Below are 21,742 nucleotides of genomic sequence, written 5' to 3'. Positions count from 1 at the left end.
CCACGGGAGCTCTGGGCCTGAGCCCCGCTCTGCCAGCGACGCCCATCTTTTTGTTAACTCTGGGATGACGTTACCCTGCAGAAAACCACAAATCCTATATTCTCGTGGTTTACGGTATTTAAAACAAAAGTGTGACTCCAAAGCCCTACTTCAACCCAGGCCATACAAATAAAATGGTCTGTGGGCCAACGCTATGCTTCTGGCCAGTCAGGAGGCTGAGATCTGCAGTTTGAAGCCAGGGACAGACACATCTGAGAGACTATTTCCAATTACCTAGGAGAAGTGGAAGAAAACAAAAGCATCTGGAAGTAGACACGTGGCACCAGCCATGAGGGAAAAAGCAGAGCAAGACTGTGCAGCCCTGAGTTCAAGCCCCAATACTGACAAAAAGACAACCAGCTGACAACAGGCAGAACGGATGGTCTGCTGTTCGTCTTGGAGTAGACAGGGGTATTCAGACACCACAGGCAGAACCGATGGTCTGCTGTTCGTCTTGGAGTAGACAGGTGTATTCGGACACCAGGAGCTGAGACCCTTGGTCAAGGGCCATTGCAGGTGACATGGAGGGAGGGGCTCCAGTCTCCTGGCTTCCTTCCTGTCATTTCACAAGTGACAACCGTACCCCCAGAGGACGGGCATGCTGCCTCCTGAGTTGTGACGGAACAGGCAGGTACTCGAGCACCCGGAACTTTACACAGCAAAGCCAGCCAGCAGAAAGATGGCACTGTGGTCTTTGTTGTGTTGGCTCCAGAGCTTGAACTCAGGGCCCTACACCTGCTTGTGGCTGGTGATCTACCACGGGGACCACGCCTCCAGCCTGGCTTTTTGTAGGTTAGTACTGGGTGGCGTCTCCTGAACTTTTCAGCACAAGCTGGCTTTTTTTGACCTCAGGTCAGCCTCCAGAGCAGCCAAGGTGAAAGGTAGGGATACAGCACCTAACTGCATAGATGCTCTTTAAAAGATGCCCAAGAACCCCGCGTGTGTGCGAACTGTGGCTGCCTCTGGTACCGTCAGGCACAGAGCGCCCCATCTGATTATGCCGTCATCAGAACACAAGTCTTGTAGAAGGAAAGCCCCCACAGGGGGTTGGGTGCTGTTTATTGAAGCCACGGGTGCTCCAGGGTCTCCAGCGTCCTGTCTCCACCCACACGGCCTGGCTCACCAGCCTTGTGACACTCAGGCTGCAGGAAGATGCCCGCCACAGGGGAGACCGGGGCACACCTGCCACCCGTGAGACCCGTGGAACTCAACTTCCCGCCGTTCAGGTAGCCTTCGGTCTCGGGCCTCCTCCAGTGTGCACCAGGCCTGCGTGGCCCTGGCGAGAACCAGCCCGTCCTGCTGGGCCAGGCGCGCTCCGCCTACTGTCCCCAAGCGCGGGCAGCGAGTGTCAGTCTTCTCATCCAGGAGAAGGGGAACAAGAGAGGGGCAGGCTGAGTCAGGGCAGCTGCCCAGGACCGCGCTGAGCGCCTCCGGGCACAGCAGTGCTGCACCTGCGTCTTGTCCGCACCACCTCAAGAGCACACCTGCGGAACGGGGTCACACGGGCGGAGCTCACCTGCCTCGCCCTCCCCGCTGTCCTCGTCCCCCGCCGCCGCGCCCTCGCTGGAGCTGCTATCCTCCTCCGAGTCGCTCTCCTCCAGCCACTCCTGCGCTTCTGCCCGTGCAAAATGAGCAGGGCTTCAGGCTGGGGAGCCGCGTGCAGGGCTCTCAGCTCCACCTCAGCCCAGCCTCACGCGGTGCCCCGAGCCTCCCGGACAGACCCGACCCCGGGCCGACAGCGCTCTGCCGCGCAGGCAGTCCTGGCCACCTCACCCCGGCCACTCCCCCGCCGCCGCCGGGGATGCCTGGCCCTGGCCAACGGGCCTGGAGATAACGGATCTGTGCCTGGGGGCGGCGGCTTCTGTTCTGATGTTAGTCTAAGGCCTTAGAAAGGTGGTCAAAGAGGCAAAGTGGAGGCACAGGACTCAAGCAGCAAGGACACAGGACCGATGGGAAGGCACAGGTGCCACAGCCGGCCTCCGCGTTGAGAATGCAGCACCGGCCACCCTCCGCCCCAGGTCCTGAGCCCAGGTCTGTGAGAGCCTGCCGGCCTGCCTGCCCGCCGGCCTGCCCACCAGCCCGCCTGCCCGCCTGCCTGCCCGCCACCCTCCACCCCAGGTCCTGAGCTCAGGTCTGTGAGAGCCTGCCAGCCTGGCTGCCGGCCTGCCTGCCTGCGGCCCCAATGGCTGGGGACAGGGAGGGCACCACTCACCCGGGGACCACTCACCTGGGTCCATGTCCACCAAGGTCTTCCATGCATCCATCTTGTGGAGGTCAAGGCAATGGAGGTCGCTGAGGGTCACCTGGCGGTCACCGGCTTCAAACATGCCGCCGTAGACGTAGAGCAGCCCATGCCGGACGGCCAGCATGGCACTGGAGCGTGGACACGGCTCCACGGAGGAGCAACCAGGCTCGGAGGCGCCGTCCTCGGCCTCGCCCTCAGCCTCGGGTGGAGGCCGTCCACCCAGGCCCGGGGACACGAGCACCTGTTTGATGGTCACCACGGTCCCGTCCTCAGCCACCACCTCTTTCACCACCTCTACGGGCTCTGGGGCCCCAGCGGGCCCAGGCTCTTGCTCACTGCCGGCTCCGCACTCCTCTGCTTTACCCCGCCTGCGTTTCTTCTTCTCTGCCTTGGGGCCCTATTCACAGGAGGCGAGCATGGGGAAGCTGCACGGCGGGCAGAGGCCCGCGCTGCCCTAACTCGCAGGGCTGTGGGGACAGGAGTGCGCGTCACCCGCGTGGCCCCTTCAGTGCTGCTCTGGAGCTCACCCCGCATCCACGCAGGCAGGGCTGCGGGCACCTAGCCAGACAAGGCCTGGCTGGCACACAGCACCGAGCACCACAGCTCCTTGAGCCCGAGACCTGTCGAAAAATCCGCCCAAGCGCTGAGAGACAGGGCTGGAAGCCAATGGCTTCAAGACCGCCAGGCAGGCCGGCAGGCCACCCTTCCACACGAGCTGCACGCCCCCTGCTGGGCTCCTGCAGGACAGTCAGCCACCCCTTCCTGGCCTGCTTCCTCCTTACAGGATGCGCTCCGCACGGCGGCTGCCTTGTTATATTCCATCCACTCCGTGTTCCAGACACCAAGCCCACCTGGCTCCTGACCTCCGCGCATCTCATGGCGCACACTCCTTCATGGATCCCGCCCCATCTTACGGAGCAGTGCAGAACTGTGGCATCACCCACCCCACACGCCGAGAAGCCACGGCAGAGACGCCTGTGTGGCCCTGCGCAGCTCAGCCCTTCACACAGCAGCCGTGCGGCCACGGGAGCCACATGTGGCTGATTTCTCCCAAATACCCCTCGAGGTGACACCTTGTGCTGAAGACCGCATTAGCTCACATCGTGCACCTGTGTAAACCCTAGGCGGCCGAGGGGTCCCTCCCGGGCCAGCCTGCTCCTCTACCTGTGCCAGGCCGCCGGGAAGATGAGGACAGCGAAGGGGATGACAGAAAGCCAGAGATGAGCTCAAAGACTCCAACCTACCGCGGAGCAGCGGCACGGCCTTGTCAGAGTGGCCTGTGTACTCCTGGACCCGACTCTGGGGCCACCGAGCACCTGCCATGGACCAGCCCAGGGCCTGGGAGCCCAGCCCAGGCCCTCCCAGGGGCAGGACTGGCCCGGCACCGCATGGGCTTGGCCCAGCACCTCACCAGGGAAGCAGCAGAGCGCGCGCGCGCGCGCAGGCGCCTGTGAGCGGCCTTGCCAGAGCCCCACCCTGCCAGCCCTGGCTGTGGCACAGCCCCTCAGGTACCTTCAGCTGCCCCGCAAACCAGCGGTTCCTGGTGGCATCAAAGAAGTACAGATCATTGAAGAACATGCCGTCCAGGCTTTCTTCTTCTTCCTCATCACAGACACCCCCGAAGAGCAGCGTCTGCTGATTCGGGGCTACAGCCACTGAGAAGCCAGACCTTGGGGTGGGCTTGACCCCTGAGGGGTTAATCCGTGTCCATACCCATTTGCCTGTCAGTGGAGAACAAGAGCAAGGGTGAGACTCGAGAAGACAAGAACTCCAGCCAAGGCCTCGCTGAGTGCCGGGGCCCTCTGGACGCATGGTGGTAAGAAACAGAAACCACCGAGCGCCTGCTCTGACCTCAGCAGAAAGCGCAGCATGAAGCTGCACTGACCCCACCAGGCCAGGCCCCCACGCCCCGGCTCCCTCCTCTGCCTGAGGTTACACCTATGCAAGCACTGGGACTGTTCATGGTCCCAGACGCCCTTGTTTCCGGGGCCAGGCAGGCCACAACAGCAAGGCCAAGGAGACCAGCCGGGGGATCGTGGGCACCACACTAGCTGATGTAGGCACAATCTCTCAAGGGACACTAGGTGGCGCTGGTAAGCGCGGGCACAACCTCACACAGGCTGCATTCCCCTCTGCCTGGTTTGCTTCCCACCAGCAGCCCAGGGGCCAAAACAGGGCCTGCCTTCCACAGGAGCTGAAGTCCACGCCAGAACGACCCCTGTGCAGGCCACCCTGATCTGCTACACAGCAGACGCACCTCTCCTTCCAAGGATTATTTCCCATTCTTTCTTAGTGATTCGTGTGACAACACTCATTATGTGGCCTGGTGTGGGGAGTGTCTTCTCACTACAAGAGGAGGAGGAAGAGGAAGAAGAGGAGGAGGAGGAGGAGGAGGGGGAGGGGGAGGGGGAGAGGAGGGACGGTAGGGAAGGAGGAGGCAGTGGCAGCAGCATCTGCCCTCAATAGACCTTAGAAAAGAATGGCAAACAAACAAACAAACAAAAAGCCGGAAGTGGCGCTGTGGCTCATAGAGCGCTCGCCTTGAGCTGAAGCGCTGAGGGAAGCGCCCAGGCCCAGAGTTCAGGCCCCACGACCGGACCAAAAAATAAAAAATAAAAAGAATGGCAAACATCCCAGTGGGTAGGGAGGAGGGCCCTGTGCCCATGAGGGCCGGCTGGGCCCCGCGCCGGTCACAAGAGCACTGAACAAAGAACAAGTCTGGCCTCCGCAGCGTGTGAGCACCGCCAGGGCATGGCTTCTGACAGGACGGCCCCGGGCAGAGGAGCTGAGCACAACGCAGGCCCCCCCAGGTCCGGTTTCCTGGGGAGTGAACTGGGGGACTGGTCACGAGCCCATCTCTGCCAGCGCAGCCAACGTCCTCACAGCCGCAGTGCGCGGCCCAACAGTGCGTGGCGGGCGCTCGGAGGGCTCTAGAGCAGAGCCAGAGCTGCCGCGCACCGCCTCCTTCCACACGTCCTGGCTCCCCGGGGCCCTGCGCCGCGCCCTGCGCCACCCTCCTTGCTTCCCAGATCAGGATTCACACCCGCGACACCCCAGTACCACTCACACGCTCGTCAACAAATGGTGGCAAAGCAGCAGTCCCCAGTCCAGGGAGACCACCGACATGCGCACAATGCCCCTGCCCAGACATGCTGTCCCCAGTCTGGAGGGAGCGAGACCACACTGATGAGCAACGCGTCACAGTGCGCTGGGGCACGCAGGAGCGGCGGAGTGGCTCAGGCTCTGGCTGGGTGCGGGCGAGTCAGGTCAGGCACTTGCTCGGGCTGGGCCCCTCGCGTAGAGCGGAGCAGCTGCCGGGCAGGACCCAGGCACTCACCACTGGCTCCCACTCCCAGGACACCCACGGCTTCTCCCCGGCTTTTCCCACCCACGGCTCCCAGCCAAGCCAGCACCCTACCTTCTCCTCCCTCAGACTTTAGCAGAAACATGTCTGAGTGCTGGGTGCCTCTGTCCACGTCCTTCTTGACTCTCTAGAACGGGGAAAGGAGATGCGTAAGACTGCCCTTCGTTATGGCCGCCCTCTGTTCTCAAACAGGGCTGCTTCTGAAACAAGCTCAGCTCTGTGTCGAGCTCTGTCCCAGCGGCTCTGACCTGCTGCAGACCTACCCTACTGCAGACCCACCCGAATGACTGCAGGCCCATTAAAAAACCCATCAGCCATGGCCAGGCCCACTGGAATGGGAGCGTGCTCTCCATAGAGCCGCTGTGGGGGCTGCAGGCAGTGGGGGGGGGGGGAGGGGGGGGAGGGTCCAGCCACCCAAGCTTCTGTCTCCCACCCCTCGGTCGGCAGCCTTCTTACAGAAAGGAAAAAGCCCATGAGCAGGAGAAAAGGCAGCAAGCAACAGCACATCCTATGATGGACACCACCACAAGACCGCTCACCCTGCTCAAGAGGAGAGGGGTCGAACACAGGAGCAACAGACCCAAACTACCTCTGCCCACGCGTCACTCCATTACACTCTCGCGTACGCTCACTGGAGGCCAGCATCCCCGGCCAACTCCCCCCGTCAGGACAGAAGTCTCAACTATTCCTACACATGAGGTCTCACCTGCTTTGAGTAGCCCCCGTAGACGGCTATGCTGCCCTGGGGAGTGACGGTCATCAGGCAGCCTGACCTGGGCGTGGGCCCGGGTCCTGACGGGGACAGCTTGCTCCAGGTGAACGAGTCCAGGCTGAAGGTGTACACGTCGTTGTAGTAGATGTAGTCCCTGCAAAGGGACAGGTGCCTCCCTGAGAGGACATCAGGAAAGGGACACACCTCCGCCGACAGGACATCAGGAAAGGGACACACGCCACCACAAGAGGATGTTGGGGAAAGGCCAGGGTGTTAAACTAGTGCACCTGAGTTAAAATGCTCTGCACTATGAAGTTCTCATCTTAATTAGGAGGCTAAATGAAAGACTGCAAACACTGGTTTGAAAACTAAAAATAATCCTAGCACACAGAAGCATAGACACTTACTCATTGGCAAAAATCACAACTAATTACTTAATTATTACATTGGGCTACTCTGTGTGTAACTTTACGATCACAGTGAGCCAGACTGTGACTGTCATGCGTGGACGAGGGGGCAGAGCACCCCACAAAACCTCCTCGCGGTCAAGAGGCACCAGCGAAGCCACACAGGCCCTCCGGCCCACCCTGCTCAGCACCCGTGGACGCACGGGCCCGGGGACTCAGCACAGACTGGGATGCAGAAAAGGAACAGGAGACTGTAAGCAAAGCCCAGCTCTGCAGACAAAAGACCCAGCTGTAGACCAACACTGAAGAGCCCACCATTCTCCAAGCCTGCAGAGCAGCTGCAGCCTCTACTCTGCAGATCCTACCTCCTCAGTAAGAATTTGAAGCAGGAACAGCTGTGCACAGTACCATCTGCCCTTCCTACATGAGTGTAGGAAGGGACACACATGAGCCAATGGCTGCCACCTAGACCCCACAATGCAGACTTCCAGTAAAGAGAGTGTATTTTTCATTAAGGTAAACAGCAGCTACTCCAAAGGAAGTTCAAACATTTAGCCGGGTGCCGGTAGCTTACTCCTATAGCCCTAGCTACTCAGGAGGCTGAGATCTGAGGTTCGCAGTTCAAAGCCAGCCCAGGCAAGAAAGTACCTGAGACTCTTATCTCCAATTAACCATCAGAAAACCAGGAGTGGGGCTGTGGCTCAAGCAGTAGAACACTTGCTTTGAGCTGAAAAGCTGAGGGACAGTGCCCAGGACCAGAGGTCAAGCTCCATGACCAAAAAAAAAAAAAAATCAAACTAAGGCTGAGAAGGTGGCTCAGTGGTAGAGTGCTTGCCTAGCATACTTCATGAAGCCCTGGGTTCGATTCCTCAGCACCACATAAACAAATAAAGGCTGGAAGTGGCACTGTGACTCTAGTGGTAAAGCTAGCCTTGAACAAAAGCAGCTCAGGGACAGTGCCCAACCTTGAGGTGAAGCCCCAGGACTGGCAAAAAAAAAAAGTTAAATTGGCCAGGGGACGATGGCTCACACCTGTAATACTGCTACTCAAGAGGCTGAGATCTGAGGACTACGGTCCAAAGCCAGCCCTGGCAGAATCCATGAAGATTCTTATCTCCAGTAACTATTCAGAAAAAGCTGAAGTAGCACTGTGGCTCAAATGGTAGAGCACTAGCCTTAAGCACAAAGAGGCTCAGGAACAGCGTCCAGGCCCTGAGTTCAAGCCCAGGACAGGTCCCCTCTTCCCAAAAAAGAGTCAAACTGATTTAACACAGTGTTATTACCTGTGTCCAAAATACTTCCTAAATAATAGTTAAAATCACGGTGAAACTTTACCAAAGCTCTAAGTTCCCACTGAGAAAGGTTGTGCTGCTCTTACTCTCTGCCCTGAACACAGAATTTCCAGGTGAATTCAAAGGTTAGCTATAGAAAGCCCACCCCAAATATGTAAGAAAAAACAATTTTTGCTCTGGTACCAACCTTGTACTCTCATGGAAGCCACCAAAAAGAACTAGCTGTCTCTTCCAGGCCACCATCCGATGGCCACTCCTACCAGAAGGGCCTCCTGTAGATCTAAAGAGCAGAAGAAGGGAAAAAGTTACGATATTCCTTCATTCCAACAAAGTAGATATGAAACCAGTCAAGAGCCAGGTGCTGATGGCTCACGCCTGTCATCCTAGCTACTCAGAAGGCTGAGATCTGAGGATCACAGTTCAAAGCCAGCCAGGGTAGGAAAGTCTGTGAGACGCTTATCTCCACTGAACTACCAAAAAGTTGGAAGTGGAGCTGTGGTTCAACTGGCAGAGCACTACCCTTGAGCCAGAAAGCTGGGGGACAGTGCCAAGGTCACGCACGCATACACACAGTGGGGAGAAGATTAAAAATAAATGATAATTTAAAAAACAAAACAAAACCAAAAAAACAGCATGGGGAAAAAAAAGATACATTTGAAACCATAAAAATAATAGGAGGGCTGGGAAGGTGGCTCAGTGGTAGAGTGCTTGCCTTGCGTGCATGAGGCCCTGGGTTCAATTCCTCAGCACCATATAAGCAGAAAAAGCCAGAAGTGTCACTGTGGCTCAAGTAGTAGAGCACTAGCCTTGAACTAAAGAGCTGAGGGACAGCACCCAGGCCCCACAACCGACAAAAAAAAAAAGTGGGGGGGGGGGACCCTAAGCCAGGCACTTGTGGCATGCCTATAATCCTAGTCACTCAGGAGGCTGAGATCTGAGGAAGGCGGTTCAAACAGCCTGGGCAGTAAAACCTGTGAGACTTATCATCAATTAACCACCAGAAAACCAGAAGTAGAGCTGTGGCTTAAAGTGGTAGAGCACCAGCCTTGAGCAGAAGAGCTCAAGGACAGCACTCAGCCCCCGAATTCAAGCCCCATGACTGACCGAAAAATAAAAGGGAACCTAAATATAACCAACTTTCCAGTCATCGAAGAATTGCAAAGCAAAGATTTTTAACAACTAAATTAAGATACTTAATGTCATGGAAAAACCGCTCAGAAAATAGTAAGTAAAATGGCAGGTTACAAAACACAGTATTACATAAGATTCCCGTGGCTTTTGAGTGGTTCTATTATCGTCTCTCTTCCGTGTGTTTCCCAAGTTTTCTCCGGTGAACACCACCAGGGAGAGGGAACGAGTGGGGCGGGTAGGACAGGGCAGGACGAGGAGGACAGGCCCAAGAGGGGCGCCGTCACCCAGCGTGGGGCCAGCACAGCTGAGCTGTGATGAGGCATGAGGCAGGGCTAGGGGTCCGCACCCAGTGCTGAGGGACACATGCTGCTGGCCCCAGAGGCTGACCCCAGCTGGGCCAGCACCCCTTGGGGATGGCCAGCTTCCGCAGGGATGGAGCCTTTACCTGCTCCACAAGAATCTCACCCACTTCAGGCGGCAAAGGGTGGGTCCAAATGGGATCTCACGTGATGTGGTACCCACTTACAGTGCAGAGTTCATGGACTCTGTGCATGCCATGCAGCTTTCCCCCACAGCCATGTGCAGGGTTTTATGCAAAGTGCCACAAATGGCAAGTACCCTCCCAAACGCATCCACACTTAGAACATTCAAGTCCAAGGCACACTGGGCCAGCCAGTCCCAATAGCCACTCCTTACCAAGTCACTTAGTCACTCACACACACCACCAGGGTGCCCACCAGCACCTTCCCTCATCTCAGAACCAGCCCACTTGCCGGGCACAGGTGGCTCACGCCTGTCATCCTAGCTACTCAGGAGGCCGAGATCTAATCATCTTGCTTCAAAGCCAGCCCAGGCAGGAAACTCCATGAAACTCTTTAATAAACCACCAGAAAACCGGAAGTGGCGCTGTAGCTCAAATGGTAGAGCCTCGCCTTGAGCTGAAGAGCACAGGGACAGCGCCCAGGCCCACAGTTCAAGGCCCACGACCAACAACAACAAAAAAGAACCAGCCCACTCGTCTCAAATGCTCAACTGTTCCCTTCGAATTCATTCAAAACAACCTCCACACTGTTGCAGAAAGCCAGCCAGCAGCCACAACTAGAGGTCCCGCTCCAACACCCATGTGTTCCAGCATACTCACACACACACACACGCACATATACGCCCATGCACATACACGCTTGCTGCAATACTGCACTTTACTCAGCCCTCTGATTCCACCATCGAGAGCAGCTGGTCTTGAGTTCTTCCTCCTTCATCCTGTGTTCACACACCTCCCATAAAGGAAATGAGGTTTAGTACACAAAGATGGTTTTGCCTGCTATGCATTTAACAAATGTCCTTGCTTTTACCCCTAGGTTCACACTGTTCCCAAACATCCTGCTGCCGATACTCATGATCAGAGCAGCAGGCGTGACAGTACCTGGAGAGAGGGTCCCGGCACTGCATGCTGTGTCCTGGCAGGCTCAACAGGAACTGCCTGCCTCGTGGACCATGGCTATGCGTGCTGCACCCGGGGGGGGGGGGGGGGGCGGGGGCGGGAGAAGCCCTCCTGGCAAGCGGGCTTCACGCCTCCGGTGAGTGGGTGATCAGCCTCACACTGTGACAAGCCGCATACAATACATACAAGCACTGGGACAGGAGGGCAGTGTCACCCTGGGCCAGAGGCCCACCCCCTCTGCGCTTGAGGTGCTACATCCCTGTCACGAGGCGCCAGTGTCCGTTTGGCACACGCCGTCACCGGTGGGCAGCCCACAAGAGCCAGCAAGAGGCGTCCACGTCTGTCCCATCACATACTCATGACTTCCCAGGCCCCAGCCCTGCTTTAGAGCAGCCTGGGGAAGAGGCTCTCCTCCAGCAAGCAAAGCAGGGCATTTCACAGCAGAGTCCACTATCACACAGACACAGGGCACCCCAGGCGCTTCACGGGGCAGGTCAGGACAGCAGCTGGCGCTGTGGCGCCCCGGCCCACACCTCCGCGGAACCCCGCTGCATCATCTGCAGGTGGGCCAGGCACCAGGGCTCAAACAATGAGCCATGACAACAGCCAGGGCCACGGTGCTTTGTTACTAAAGTGGGAAACACTTCTATAAAAAGGTACATCCCCTGATGAAAATTAAAGTCATGAGAAATAAGCGCGTTTAGATCTGCATCTCCAACAGGCTTTTCAATTGCCATCAGTCCCATGGAGTCTTAAAAAAACTGGCATGGTCCACTCAGTCAGAAGTCTATATACAGCGTACACACACACACACACACACACACACGCACACGCACACGCACACGCACACGCACACAAATACACATATAATGCTGTGGGTACCCAAGTTTTCAGCTCCTTTGGGCTGTGCGCAGAATAGCATTCCCACAGGCACAGTGCCACCTGACGTCACTGGGCCCCCTCTACTGGACCACCACCTGACAGTCACAGCAAACATCTATGTGTCCAATAGCGCCACAGGCTGAGGATGCAGAGCGGAGTACACAGCCCACAGTGCGTCCTGAGTCAGTGTAACGTTTATACCTCACAACACTGTATGCGGTAGTAGCCCTGCCGAGCCAGGCAGCCCGAGGCATGGCCGGGAAGAGAAGCATGCCCTGCAGGGCTGAGGGTCAAGGCTGACAAAGCAGCCATCCAGGGGCTCGTCCTCAGAATGACAATGCTCCCTTCCCGAGTGCAGTCAGGTAGGTGAACACACAGGTTTCCCTTCAGAGGGTACCAGTGCAGTCCCAACCCCTCTCCAAGCCCGTGTAAGCAATGGAGCTCTCTCCACCAGAGGTCCATCTGCATTGGCAATGGAAGATGCTCACCAGCACACCAAAGCCCAAAGGCACAGAACTACGGCCTCCCTCTGCCTGAGACAGACTCACCAAGTTCAAGACATGGACACATGTGCACACCAGCACCATGTGTAAGAACTGCAGCTTTAGCTGGGCACCGGTGGCTCACGCCTGTAATACTAGCTACTCAGGAGGCTGAGATCTGAGGATCACAGTTCAAAGCCAGCCTGGGCAGGAAAGTCCATGAGACACTTCTCCCCAATAAACCACCAGAAAACCGGAAATGGTGTTGTGGCGGTTGCGAGCTCGCCTTGAGCTGAAGAGTGCAGGGATAGCACCCAAGCCCAGAGTTCAAGCCCCATGACTGACCAAAAAAAAAAGAACTGCAGCAATCAGAAGTGGAGTGGTGCCCGGCATCAGTGGCTCATGTCTGTCATCCTAGCTACTCAGGAGGCTGAGCTCTGAGGATTGCAGTTCAAAGCCAGGCCAGGCAGGAGAGTCTGAGACTCTGATCTCCAATTAACCACCAGAAAACTGAAAGTGGCACTGTGGCTCAAGAGGTAGAGTGCTCGCCTTGAGCTGAAGAGCAGAGGGACAGCGCCCAGGCCCAGAGTTCAACCCTTTCAACTGACCAAAAAAAGTGGAGCTATGATTCAAGTGGTAGAGTGTCAACCCTGAGCAAAAAAACTAAGCTGCAGTGCCCAGGCAAAGTTCAAGCCCCAGGGCTGACATGAAGGAAGAAAGGGTAAAAAAGAAAGAAAAAGATGGGGCTGGGAAGGTGGCTCAGTGGTAGAGCGCTTGCCTTGTGTGCATGAGGCCCTGGGTTCGATTCCTCAGCACCACATAAGCAGAAAAAGCTGGAAGTGGCGCTGTGGCTCAAGTGGTAGAGTGCTAGCCTTGAGCTGAAGAGCTGAGGGACAGCGCCCAGGCCCAGAGTTCAGGACCCACAACTGATCAAAAAAAAAAAAAAAAAAAAAAAAAAAAATCAGTTCAGTATGTTCAAAGCCAAGCACAAAATCTGTGTGAGGGTGGGCAGGGCCCCTGGGGGCCTTGCTCACTGGGTGCTCACTCTGAAACCTTACTGGGCTGCACAGGACCAGGTGCTTTTCTTGGTAAGTACTTCATTAAAACTCACTTTTAAGAAAAACACTTTTGGCTGGGCACTGGGGCCCTTGCCTGTAGCCCTGGCTGCTCAGGCGGCAAATCCTGCAGACGTGGTCCCTTTGTCTCGGTCCTGCCAAGCACAGTTGGGGTGCTGAATGCTGACGGCTAAATGTGGCCTCTTCTGCCAGTGGGGACCCTGGCCTGTGCAGGGGATCACTCTCAGCGACCAGCCCAGACTCCCACCTGTCTATTCTCGGGCGTGCTGCTCACAGGCCATGTGGCAGGCCTGGATCTTTCTGCCCGAGTCACCTCACGAAGGCCATTTCTGCAGCCCAGCCCAGCATGCATGGGCCGTGTAGAGAAACCCCCAGCACAGAGCACCAGCATGGGGCGTGCACACCACCTGGGCTGCAAACAACCAGGGGATGAGCAGCAGTGCAGCAGGCTCCCCACAAAACAGCAGTGCGCCGAGGACAAGGGGACTGCTCGCCTTATCAACACTCTATGTTTTCAACCTCAGTGCCTTTGACACAAACCCACCCACACAGTGACAGATACTAAGAAATGAGTGCACACAACAGGGCCACACCACGACAACAAAATAAATGCCCTTCTACAAAGAACTTGAACCTCTCAGTGGTCCATAAACTTCTCACCAACCTGATCCCACACACAGCAGAGCAATCCTGTCTAAAGATGGCAAAACATCAAACGGTCTTCAGAGAGGCTGATGTGTCTTTCCTTTAGATCCATAGAGAGAGGGGCCCAGCTGCAGCAGCTCTGGATGCTACCCTGAAAGCTTGGGACCCACTCCGGAGCACACAGGGCCACCCACCCTCTAGACAAACCCTGGATGGTTCTGTTTTAAGTACAGTAAGACCAAAACGAACGCACGGATCCTAAAGGCTGCCCGGCCACAGGTCTATCAAGAAGTCAGGCAAGAAACTCCTGTTCACTCAGGAGGGCAGCCACTGCACAACTTCCAGTGCATGGACCTGCCAGCTTCTCTCCCGAGTAACTTGCATAGGAATCTACGAGCCGCCTCCCAGCAGAGAACCGGTATGCAGCTTCAGCTCGCTCACTTGGGGACACTGAGGCAGGCAGCAGCAGCAGCCACATCAGCACCAAGAGCTGCAAGCCTCCTGTTGGTAGAGTGGGAGATGAGAGTGAGCGTGAGCGGAGGATAGGATGAAGATGGTTGAAGTAGTTTACTGCACAGAATACAGAACAATGAGCGGGGCCGGTGGCTCACGCCTGTCATCCCAGCTACTCAGGAGGCTGAGATCTGAGGATCGTGGTTTAAAGCCAGCCCAGGCAAGAAACTCCACGAGACTCTTATCTCCAATAAATACTGAAAAAAGCTGGATGTGGTGCTATGGCTCAAGTGGTGGAGTGCTTGCCTTGAGCAAAAGCAGCTCAGGGACAGTGCCCAGGCTGAGTTCAAGCCCTAGGACCAGGAAGAAGGAAGAAAGGAAGGGAGGGAGGGAGGGACGGAGGGGGGAATGAAGAAAAGGGAACAATGGGGCTGGGCAGGTGGCTCAGTGGTTAAGTACTTGCTTGGCATGCATGAGGCCCTGGGTTCGATTCCTCAGCAACACATACACAGAAAAAGCCAGAAGTGGTGCTGTGGCTCAAGTGGTAGAGAGCTAGCCTTGAGCTGAAGAGCTGAGGGACAGCACCCAGGCCCCACGACCGACAAAAAAGAAAAGAAAAAGAAAAAAGAAGAAAGGGGAACAAAGAAGTCTACTGAAACTGTTTAGAAGGGGTAAAGAGTGGCAGGATGAGTTTGGGGAAAAACACCATATATAATGTATGGAAATGTCACAGGAAACTCCCCGTGCAACCAATGCATGCTAATTTTAAAAGTTGTTTTTAACAAGCTCCCTCCTTCTGAGCGGCCCCACCACCTCTCCAACAACCGACACCGAGGAGCACAGCATGGGAGCAGCTCCATTCCCAGCAGGCTTGAGCTGCCCCGGGGACACCCGAGGTCATCCTGCGCAAAGCACCGTGGCCCAGCTCCTCCTTGCCACCCCCCCACTCGATGCAGCCAGCACTCGCTGACCAGGTACCCCCGACATCACACGGCCAGTGCCTGCTGACCAGGCTTCCCAGTGAAGCCCTCCATCCATTGCCCAGCGGCCCACGAAGCAACTCTCAAAGAGTACAGCCCAAGCCTTCCCACCCTGCTCCTGACTCAACTCAGAACCCAGCACAGGAGCACAAGCATCTTACCTGACTTGCTCCCAAGTCCTGGTGGCCAAATGCAGGACCCAGAGATCCCTGTAGTGGTAGAACTGTTCCCCATCAGGAGATGCAAATTCCCCTCCAAAGACCCACAGCTGCCCACCGCCCTGAGGCACCACCACAGCCTGTGGAAAGAAAGGACAAGTCAACCACATAGCAGCACAGGGCCCTGGGTGACCAGCACCATCCTCACTGACCTGACGGCCCACCACAGCCAGTGGAAGGAAAGGTACTGGGGCTTGAACTCAAGGCCTACATGTTCTTGGTCAAGACTGGTGCTCTACCACTTGAACCACACCTCCTTTTCTGGCTTTTGGTGGTTAACTGGAGATAAGAGTCTCAAGGACTTTCCTGCCCAGGATGAGGAACCAGCTGTTCTGGGCTCAGGACTGTGGTGGTAGGAGGGGGCAGGCCCTCCTTAGGGAGCTCAGGGAGCACCTGAGAGGCACAGAGCTTGACAACGCTCTTCCTGTCAGCAGAAACCAGCCAGCTCGGCTAACTTTCTTCTAGAATAATTCCTTTCCTTCCACCATTTGCCCCTTTCCTGAACATGCCACGCCCCGGGAGTCCCCTCTGTCAAGTGGAGTGGAAAGCAGCGTTCTGCTGCGACGCCGGGACACATTAGAGACCAGAGCTACTGCCACAGAGCATGTCACATCCTCCTCCCAGACAGCAGATGAGAAACACAACCGAAGAAACTTAGCAAAGCAGAGCCAACGCCAGAGCCAACGCCAGCCTCTGGCGGCGGAGGCTCCTGCCACGTCCAGACTGTGACTCAGGGAGCGGGTGAGGGCCGTACTGCCGTCACCTGGTGAGCACAGCGCCGCGGAGGTGGACCAGGGATGTCAACACTGGTCCAGGTGTTTTTTCTGGTATTGTAGACATAGAGATCGTTGTATACAAAAGTCTGCAAGAAGAAAGAGGAACATCAATGTCACGAAAGATATGCAGACAAGTAACAACATTGATGAGACTGTGCCCAGCTATCAGAATTCCCCAGGAATAAGGTGGCTCAGTGGTAGAGCGCTTGCCTTGCATGCCTGAGGCCCTGGGTTCGATTCCTCAGCACCACATAAGCAAAAAGAAAAAAGCCGGAAGTGGCGCTGTGGCTCAAGTGGTAGAGCGCTAGCCTTGAGCTGAAGAGCTGAGGGACAGCACCCAGGCCCAGAGTTCAGGCCCCACGACCGGACCAAAAAAAAAAAAAGAATTCCCCAGGAATCACACCACTTTAAGGCCAGGCACAGTGCCTCATACCTGTAACCCCAGCTAGTTGGAAATTAGAAGGATGATGTGTGAAGCCCACCCCAGCAAAAAGTTAACAAGATTCTATCTCAACAAGTCAGGAATAAGCAGTGATTTCACTGCTCTTTTGATTTTTTTTTTTTCTTTTTTTTTGAGTCCGGTCGTGGGGCCTGAACTCTGGACCTGGGCGCTGTCCCTGAGCTCTTCAACTCAAGGCTAGCGCTCTCCCACTTGAGCCACAGAGCCACTTCCGGCTTTTTTTTCTTTTTGCTTATGTGGTACTGAGGAATCGAACCCAGGGCCTCAGGCGTGCAAGGCAAGCGCTCTACCACTGAGCCACCTTCCCAGCCCCTGCTCTTTTGATTTTAAGTCTGTTTTTTCTTTTCTATTTTCTTTTTGTTGTTGTTGTTGGTCCTGAGGTTTGAACTTTGGACCTGCAAGCTGTTCCTGAGCTGCTTTTGCTCAAGGCTAGCAATCTACCACTGGAGCCACAGCTCTACTTCAGGATATTTCGGTAATCTTAATTGGAGATCAGTCTCACAGACTTTCCTGCCTTCTGAGGATTATAGGCATGAGCCACTGGTGCCCAGCTAGACCAACCTTTTTTTTTTTTTTAATTGTCGATTGTGGGGCCTGAACTCTGGGCCTGGGCACTGTCACTCAGCAATTCAGCTCAAGGCAAGCACTCTACCACTTGAGCCACAGCACCACTTCTGGCTTTTTCTGCTTATGTGGTGCTTAAGGAATAGAACTCAGGGCCTGATGCACGCAAGGCAAGCACTCTACCACTGAGCCACCTTCCCAGCCCCTAAACCAACCCTTTTTAATTGACTGCCACATGCAATTTCAAAACAAGAGGTTTGTGGCCTGCTCAAAAGTAAAAATTGACTTCACAACTTATCAGTATTTTCTTTATTCAACATTACCTTAAGGATTGGGGTGCACCCTCAGTGGCAGAACACCCATCCCCTAGAGTGTGCAAGGCCCTGGGATGGATCTCCAGCACCACAGAACAAAGCAAAGTAACCGTAAACGTGAACCATGAATGCCATGAGGAATCAAGGCATGGCAACCAAGGCAGTGGGCAGACCACAGGTCAACCATCAGCAAAAGGGCCAGCAATGACCAAGGAGGAGAGCTGAGTTCTGGCACTCAGATGAGGCCCTTGCTGAACAGAGGCTGCAGGGCCGCTCAGTATCTGAGGGTCCTGCAAGGGTCATCAAGACCCATAGCCTGATGCTTGAAAGGTGGGCTACATAGGGGGAGCAGAAGGAGCGGCGTGCAGGCCTATGACAACTTTAAAATAACTCTTGCTTTAAACGAGACCCAGAAAAAAAGAAAAAGAGAAAATATATATACTTTACTTTTTGGCCATTGAAATATTCACCTCCGAAAAGGATTAATTCATCTTTCTCTGGATGGACGGAGAGGGAGGCATTTAACCTGAAAGACACAAGCAGCAGATGAGCGCGCAGTTACATGCCTGACTCCCTGTACCAGTGCAGCTTCCACAGGAGATGAGCCCCTTTCACACCTCTGTGAAAGAGGCCCAAGAACCACACTGCTGCCTCCAGCAGTTCATAATCCCAAGTGTGAGAAAAACTGTCTTTTCCATCACAATGGGTTGCTAGAAAGTTCTCTCTTTGGAGAGCACGTTTATGAGACACTTAGCTCGGGGCCTGCAAATGTCCCCAGGAATGAAGAAATCTTATACCTAGACCTCACCTCCAGACCTCTTCCTGCACTCAGGTGAGGAAAATGGTCATTCAGGAGGCATAGCCCTGATGTCACACAGCTTTGCAACTTATAGAAACAAATGAAACAGAAACTAGGAGAGACAAGGGGTCTGCTGGCTTACCGTGGAGAAGGCGGGGGGCATGGGGTCTCAGTGACCTGGGTCTTCTTGGCATCCAGCGTCTGGAAATGGGCTATGAGAGCTTCCAGGTCTTCCTAGGAGCACACAAGCAGCTGCAAGTGAGACTCATTCTAAAACTGCAACAGGCCAGCTTTCCTCCCCTGCAAGTCTCACAGCACAGGAATCTGCTCACGAATCCTAACACTCTGGCTGGGTTTGAATACATAGAGTGTGACTCATTAAAAAAGGTATTCAACCAGGAGTTGGTGGCTCACACCTGTAATCCTCTACTCAGGAGGCTGAGATCTGAGGATTGAGATTGGAAGCCAGTTAGGACAGGTAAGTTCATGAGACTCTCATCTCCAATTAAAAAGCAAAAAGCCAAAAGTGGAGCTGTGGGTCACATGGTACAGTTAGTCTCGAGAAAAAAAAAAAAAAAGGGACAGCGTCCTGGCCCTAGGTTCAAGCTCCAGGGCTGACACAAACCAGGAGTAGGGCTGGGAAGGTGGCTTAGTGGTAGAGCGCTAGCCTTGACCTGAAGACCTGGGGAACAGCGCCCAGGCCCAGAGTTCAGGCCCCACGACCAACCACCCCCCCCAAAAAAAAAACCCAAAACAAAATAGCAGTAGTAGTAAGCCGGGCGCCTGTCATCCCAGCTACGGAGGCTGAGATCTGAGGATCGCGGTTCGAAGCCAGCCCGGGCAGGAAAGTCCGTGAACACATAAACTACTCAGAAAAGGCCCGACGTGGCGCTGTGGTGAGCCCGAGAGGCGCAGGGGCGGCAGCGCCCAGGTCCTGAGTTCAAGCCCCAGGGCCGGCACGATGGTGCGCGCCTGGGGGCCGCGGCCCGGCGCCTCACCTCCTCCTTCCGCGAGCGCTTGGACGCCTTCTTCTCCATCTTGGCGGCCGTCTTCTCGGCGCCGCGGCCCTTCTTCTCCTTCTTGCCCTTTTTGCCCATGGCGCCGGGCGCGCACGGCTGCGGGGCCAGAGAGGGAGCGCGAGCGCGCGGCGGAATGCGTCACTTCCGCCCCGCGACTTCCGGCGCGGGCCACACGCGCCCGGCCCCGGCCCCGAAGGCCCCGCCCCGCCCCTGAGCGGGTCGCCGAGCGGGTGCGCGCGGTGGCCTGCTTCCCCGACGCTCCCTGACGCCCCCGCCGGCCACGGCGCGGACCCCGCCGCTTCCCAACGCGGGGGGCCGGACAGCGCTCGCACCGAGGACCTGGGTGTCTCCGCCGGCAGAACGGGCCGGTGACATCGCCCTCCAGCACCGGTAGGCCGGCCGTGACGTCACCCCCTCCTCCACGGGCAGGCAGGCCGTGACGTCACCCCCTCCTCCACGGGCAGGCCGGCTGGTGACGTCACCCCCTCCTCCACGGGCAGGCCGGCCGGTGACGTCACCCTCCTCCACGGGCAGGCCGGCTGGTGACGTCACCCCTCCTCCACGGGCAGGCCGGCTGGTGACGTCACCCTCCGCCACAGGCAGGCCGGTGACGTCACCCTCCTCCCCCACGGGCAGGCCGGCCGTGACGTCACCCTCCTCCTGCACGGGCAGGCCGGCCGTGACGTCACCCTCCTCCACGGGCAGGCCGGCCGTGACGTCACCCTCCTCCACGGGCAGGCAGGCCGTGACGTCACCCTCCTCCCCCACGGGCAGGCCGGCCGGTGACGTCACCCTCCTCCTCCACGGGCAGGCCGGCCGGTGACGTCGCCACCCAGCTCCCGGCCGCGGGCGGTGGTGCTCTGGGTCTGGCCTCCTCTCCGGTAATCGAGGTGACGGGGCCGCCGCCAGGAAGCAGCCTTGGAGGCCGGTGCGCAGGCGCACGCACCCGCGCAGGCGCAGGCGCTGCCGAGGGCCCCGCTCGGGGCCGTGCTCGCCCCCAGCGCTCCCCACCCTCCAGGGAGCCTGGACCCCACAGCTGGCTGCTGCGCCTCCACCCGCTGCGGGTCGGCGTCCCACCTAGACGCCCGGGCCGCCTCCGCCTGCGGGCCTACCGATGTGGGCCGCTCCGCTCAGCTCACCTAGTGCTTTTTTTTTGTCGGTCGTGGGGCCTGAACTCTGGGCCTGGGCGCTGTCCCTGTGCTCTTCAGCTCAAGGCTGGCGCTCCACCACGTGAGCCACAGCGCCACTTCCGGTTTCCTGGGTTAATTGGAGATCAGAGTCTCACAGACTTTCCTGCCCGGGCTGGCTTTGAACCTCAATCCTCAGATCTCAGCCTTCCGAGTAGCTGGGATGACAGGCGTGAGCCACCGGTGCTGTGCTTATAAACCTAGTTCTTTGAGAAGAAACCTTAAATAGGGAGAAACAATGAAAAGGAAAACAGAACTGGAGGTTTCTATTCTCTCCAGTGCTGTTTGTAGAGTATGAGAGAAGAGGAGGAGAAGGAGAAGGAGGAGGAGGAAGAAGAAGTAGGGGGGAGGAGGAAGAGGAGGAGGAAGTAGGGGAGGAGGAGGAAGTAGAGGAGGAAGAGGAGGTGGAGAACAAGTTAGAAGTTGATCAGAAAGGAACTGTAAAGTTCACCACAAAAACCTGGCTAAGTCCCCAGACAATGTCATCTAAGAGGAAGTACAAAGGTCTCAGGGCTGTGACTTCAAGAACATGCCTAATCCTTTTCTACTTATCAGAGAAAACTGGGTAGCTCCAAGGCCAAGCACTGGACTCGATGGCCTTCAGTCAGCCCATGGGTCTGCAGCACAAGGCGGGCTCCCTCTGGAGAGCTGTTGAAGTGGAGGCTCACCCTTGTTGAAGATTCAGACGGCTCTGGAGTGGGCAGTGTTTCTTAATTTTAGTAGCTGAAGGATCTTGAAGCTGAATTGGAAAGCCCTTGAATTATCCATGTTGCCGTGATGTGTGTGAGGTGGAAATGCTCATTATCGAGAGAGACCTGAGCTAGAACGTCTAAGACCTGAAATAGTAAAAAGATGGAATACGGCTTCTTATTAGTGCAGCTCGCATTTCTGGACATTTTAATGGATTGCATTAAATGTAGTATGTCCATTTTAAGCTATCTTTGGTGTAGTCAGACGCCCTCTGCTGCCTTCAAGTTGAAGTTCAGAAGAAAAAAATCATCAGACTAAATGCAGAAAAGTGTGCTGACTTTGAATGACAGGAAGTGAGCCCTGCCCGAGGGGTACCGGCGGGGCCTCATGTGGACACTCAAAATATGCAAGCAATCAAGTGAAGGAATAATAAAGTCAAAAACTCTCAAAAGCAAAAGACACACTTGGGAGATGCACCCGGGCACCGGTGGCTCACACCTGCAATCCTAGCTACTCGGAAGGCTGAGATCTGAGGATAGCGGATCAAAACCAGCCTGGACAGGAGA

The 21,742-nt window shown here is 56.2% G+C and overlaps 1 protein-coding gene and 1 long non-coding RNA gene across 2 annotated transcripts; one reads left to right on the top strand and one right to left on the bottom strand.

Moving 5' to 3' along the window:
• Positions 1–1,059: 1,059 nt before the first annotated feature.
• Positions 1,060–19,410, bottom strand: LOC138823506 (kelch domain-containing protein 4-like). The gene is made up of 12 exons (XM_070016873.1): positions 19,279–19,410; positions 18,423–18,514; positions 17,929–18,007; positions 16,131–16,229; positions 15,311–15,447; positions 8,247–8,339; positions 6,355–6,514; positions 5,703–5,775; positions 3,797–4,005; positions 2,267–2,681; positions 1,556–1,654; positions 1,060–1,392 (listed from the first exon to the last, which is right to left on the bottom strand). Exons 1-12 carry the CDS (start codon positions 19,375–19,377, stop codon positions 1,388–1,390), a joined length of 1,560 nt encoding a protein of 519 aa, XP_069872974.1. The 5' UTR covers positions 19,378–19,410; the 3' UTR covers positions 1,060–1,387.
• A 109-nt stretch (positions 19,411–19,519) lies between these two features.
• On the top strand, positions 19,520–21,356 carry LOC138823489 (uncharacterized). The gene is made up of 2 exons (XR_011370836.1): positions 19,520–19,689; positions 21,042–21,356. It is a non-coding gene; the product is annotated as an uncharacterized lncRNA (long non-coding RNA).
• Positions 21,357–21,742: the final 386 nt, after the last annotated feature.

This window comes from Dipodomys merriami, unplaced genomic scaffold (assembly GCF_024711535.1).
Source record: "Dipodomys merriami isolate MVZ:Mamm:240054 unplaced genomic scaffold, mDipMer1.0.p SCAF_120, whole genome shotgun sequence".
Classification (NCBI taxonomy): Eukaryota; Metazoa; Chordata; class Mammalia; order Rodentia; family Heteromyidae; genus Dipodomys; species Dipodomys merriami.
Note: the sequence above shows the minus strand (reverse complement) of the source record. Positions and strands in the feature narration are given on the sequence as shown.